At 38.6% G+C, this 4,016-nt stretch overlaps 1 protein-coding gene across 1 annotated transcript; it reads left to right on the top strand.

Moving 5' to 3' along the window:
* Positions 1-1,127: 1,127 nt before the first annotated feature.
* Positions 1,128-2,140, top strand: LOC140930832 (collagen triple helix repeat-containing protein 1-like). Its single transcript, XM_073380545.1, has 2 exons — positions 1,128-1,493; positions 1,769-2,140. Exons 1-2 carry the CDS (start codon positions 1,143-1,145, stop codon positions 2,123-2,125), a joined length of 708 nt encoding a protein of 235 aa, XP_073236646.1. The 5' UTR covers positions 1,128-1,142; the 3' UTR covers positions 2,126-2,140.
* The last annotated feature ends 1,876 nt before the right edge of the window (positions 2,141-4,016 follow it).

Raw genomic sequence — 4,016 nt, forward strand, 5'->3', positions numbered from 1 at the left:
AACAGGAACAAAACAAATATTTGCTATTTTATTGATGATCACGTAGCACTGGTCCATTCAGTGTTTTCTGGTTCAACTCCGGCTATCATTATGATGGTTCAGTATTTCGCTGTTTTTCTGATTCTCTCTTTAACTGGCGGTTCACTGGGAACAACCACCTCACCTCAGCAACAAAATACCCCAAATTCAAAAGATTTATGCGAGGTATGAAAGAATGATACTGTTTTTCTGATATTTCTGGGTGATTTCTAGGGTAGTGGGTGAAAAAAAAAAATGGCATAAAAGACGTTTGCTATGAAGTATATACAGTCGACTCCCGGTAACTCGAAGCAATTTTCATATCCCATCAAATCGTTTTCTATATGATTTTACACTCGATAACTAGCTCCCGGCAACTCGAACTTTGTTCTGTTTCTATTGAAGGTTCGAATTATCGTTAGCCGGTCGTATCATATCACAAGTAGCCCTGTGAGAGCCCCGCCATATGCATTAGCTAATTAATCATTCATACGGCAAAAAATTATAAGGCGTTGTATGAGAATTATCCTATTTCTCTATAAATGAGCGAAACGTGCTTTAAATTTTTCCTTTTAAACTTGCATTTAGTATTTTATTATGTTTATTTGTGTGTTGACTGCCTTTCAGGCCTCTTAAGATGCCAAGAACCCGGTAAGATAAGACCGGTAAGATTCAAAGCGATATTCAATGCACATTTTATTAATTCAGTGAGCAAAGAATGTTTCTCATACAACGTCTTGTAATTTTCTTGCTGTATGAATAAACAATTAGCCTAGAAGGGTAGCGTTGTTCTCGGGTTCTTGACATCCTAAGAGGCCTGAGACGCAGTCAGCACACAAATGTACATAATAAAATACTAAATGCAAGCTTAAATAGTAGTAGTAGTAGTAGTAGTAGTAGTAGTAGTAGTAGTAGTAGTAGTAGTAGTAGTAGTAGTAGTAGTAGTAGTAGTAGTAGTAGTAGTAGTAGTAGTAGTAGTAGTAGTAGTAGTAGTAGTAGTAGTAGTAGTAGTAGTAGTAGTGGTAGTGGTAGTGAACTTTTCTTAATGTCTTTAATAAATTCATCTTAATTTGCAGAAATCTATATTGGGTCATGGTTTTCCAGGCATTCCAGGGTCAAATGGCATGCCTGGAATACCGGGTATCCCGGGACCGCAAGGACCCCAGGGAAGGGAAGGTACAAAAGGACAGATGGGTGATAACGGATCACAAGGAATGCCGGGTCCAAGAGGAGACAGAGGGCGCGAAGGACCTCCTGGGAAGAGCGGACCCCCAGGAATGAAAGGCATAAAAGGTGAAACGGGACTTGTGGGAATGAAAGGAGAGTCAGGAATTGTGGGAAATCCAGGAAGAAAAGGAGACAAAGGAGAGAAAGGGGAAAGCGCCAAAGCAAGTCAAGCAAGTGTAGTACCACAAACCAACTGGAAACAATGTGTGTGGAAATCAAACAGCGCTACTGATAACGGAAAGATTAAGGTAAGCAAGAAACATTCTAAATAATTGCGATAGATCAGAAGAAAAGTAGACGATCTCATTCGACCGAAAAAGGTAAAGAATTTAAGATTTTGCTCAAATTAATTTGAAGTCAATTAAATAGCTGTGAGAAGATAAATCTTCTTACCCTTCCCCGTCCGGCATGACCGGTGATCATTACTGCGTTTAACCTCTTTCAGTTAATTTTCATTTCCTTTCCCATTTAGTATTACAATAATAGAGACGTTCCCTTAAAGTAGATTTTAATTCTTTTCCAGGAGTGTGCTTTTAACAAATTAAAGTCTGATTCAGCGCTCGAAGTCTCATTCCAGGGAAACATGAGAGTCATAGGTGATCAAAAGTGTAATCGCTGGTATTTCAAGTTCAATGGAAACGAATGTAGTGGACCAATGACGATTGAGGCTGCTGTTTACAACGACTGGTCATCAGGGAACCCTAATCTGCTGCATCATCGGTCATTTGAAGGATACTGTGAAAACATTCCACAAGGCGCAGTTAAAGTGGAATTTTGGGTAGGAAAGTGTAGTAGTGGTCACGCCCTTGGTGATGCATACACCGGATGGGAGTCAGTGTCCCGGATAATGATTGAAGAAGTATCTAGGCCCCAGTCATAGTCTTCCCCAGTCTTCAGCCAGTGTCAAAATTTTGCAAGATCTCTGCTTGTGTAATTCGCATCTTCATATTTCAAACGTAACTGAAAAAAACTGTATCAGTTTTTTAACTAACAAGTTCAGGCTTTCCTATTTCTTGAGATCGACCATTTTCGTGGAATTGTAAATTTGGGGTCAAAATAAAGGTGTTAGAATTTTGGTTCACCTAAAAAAGATAAGCGCTAAGCTAAGACCATGGCTTTCTTTCGAAAATTTTCTATATCATACTTTTCTTGAAAAATAAAATCATATTTTGGTACTCAAACTAGTTTAAGACGCATTTAACCAGACACGTAGTGGTGGTTCTCTGCACACACAATTTAAACCAGACTTTTAAATTTAAAATAACCCGGAGTGACTGATGCGTGTTCGATATAGGAGGTGTAGCTTCAATCGACATATCGAAAGAATAATTGGGAAGAAAGGAGATTAGATCCAATGAGGAGTAGGAAACCTGAACTTTTCCATAGTCGTGATCCCGAGTGATAGACCATTTTCGGATCACGCCAAGAAATATAAAAGAAAAAACTGCCGCCAGTAAATTAAATTTACATAGTAAAAGTTAAGAAGTTAAATAGAGTTAAAGCATAACTTGAGTATTCCTTTATTTGAATCAGTTGAAAAAATGGGAATTTACTTTTCTCTTTTTCTTGTAGTGAAGAGAGTCGTGGATGAGAGGACAACAGACATGCCCTCTTTACAATAATTTTTAACATGTGAACAGTAAGCGCGGACATCAGCATACAAAGGCGCCACTGGCAGCCGCTCTCAGTCCATTTATGAGCTTACTGTACCCACCCACCCCATGATGTGAATGATGTGATGTGTGAAGGTTGACTGTTTCTCTTTTCTTTCTCCTCCTTTTTTTGCTCCTTTTTTTTTTAACCGTGAGTGTGTAAGGAAGACATACGTATATGTCGGTTCCAACAAGTATCGTATGACTCTTGTCTTCACCCCTGTTAGCCACCGTAGCGACCGTGCTCGAATCTTAGGCGAACGTAATAAAAAAGCGTGTTTTATCATTATTGTCCCCGGGAGAATAACATGCCCATATGCCATGGCAACAATTGTAAAAGCTGCCTTAGTCTAACAAGTGCACGGTGAAATCAGACCCGGCTAGCAACGACACAACAAAGACACGTGCATGGCTTCATAACTATTTAGCTTCTTCAGTAGATAATATTAAAATGGTTTGAAAAGTGATGCTAAATTTAAAACACAGTGAATAAAAAATGTCAGCTTAGGACGATTTTTTTAACCTGAAACGGAATATTAAAGCTTTTTTTCCAGACTGGAGAACCGTACAAAAAACCCAAGCATATCGTCTATCGCTGCCGGAAAGATTCAAGTGTTGATTCTAACATAAGAGAGCCATTTGTGTGAAAAGGTTATCATAGCATTATCACCTTTTTTGGAAATTACAACGTTTGGTTCGAATTCTTAAGAACCGATGCACATCAGATGCGAAATAGCACTTCTATTGCATTATAGCAGGGACATTAATTGTCCAAACTCCTCCCTGGGAACAAAGGTTACCATCATTCGCTATTTGCACGTCTCCCATTTGATAATACACCACGTTTTCATGCCAAAATTTTGTTAAACCGTTGTTTCTAAATTTCCTGGGGTATTGTATAGACGTTTTAAAACAATCCTTTCTTTTTTTTTTTTCTATGGCAGGGGGAGGAGGCCAAACAAGGTGTTTTACGGGAGATGTGCAAATTGCGAATACCAAATAACCGATTTATTCTTTTCTCACTCATTTGCCAAAAATGCATTCAAGAGGGAGCTCCTCCTTTCTTGCTACATTTCATGTCATTTTCATTGTATTGTATTTCCCTATATCGAAAAGAAA

This window comes from Porites lutea, chromosome 3 (assembly GCF_958299795.1).
Source record: "Porites lutea chromosome 3, jaPorLute2.1, whole genome shotgun sequence".
In the NCBI taxonomy this organism is placed as follows: Eukaryota; Metazoa; Cnidaria; class Anthozoa; order Scleractinia; family Poritidae; genus Porites; species Porites lutea.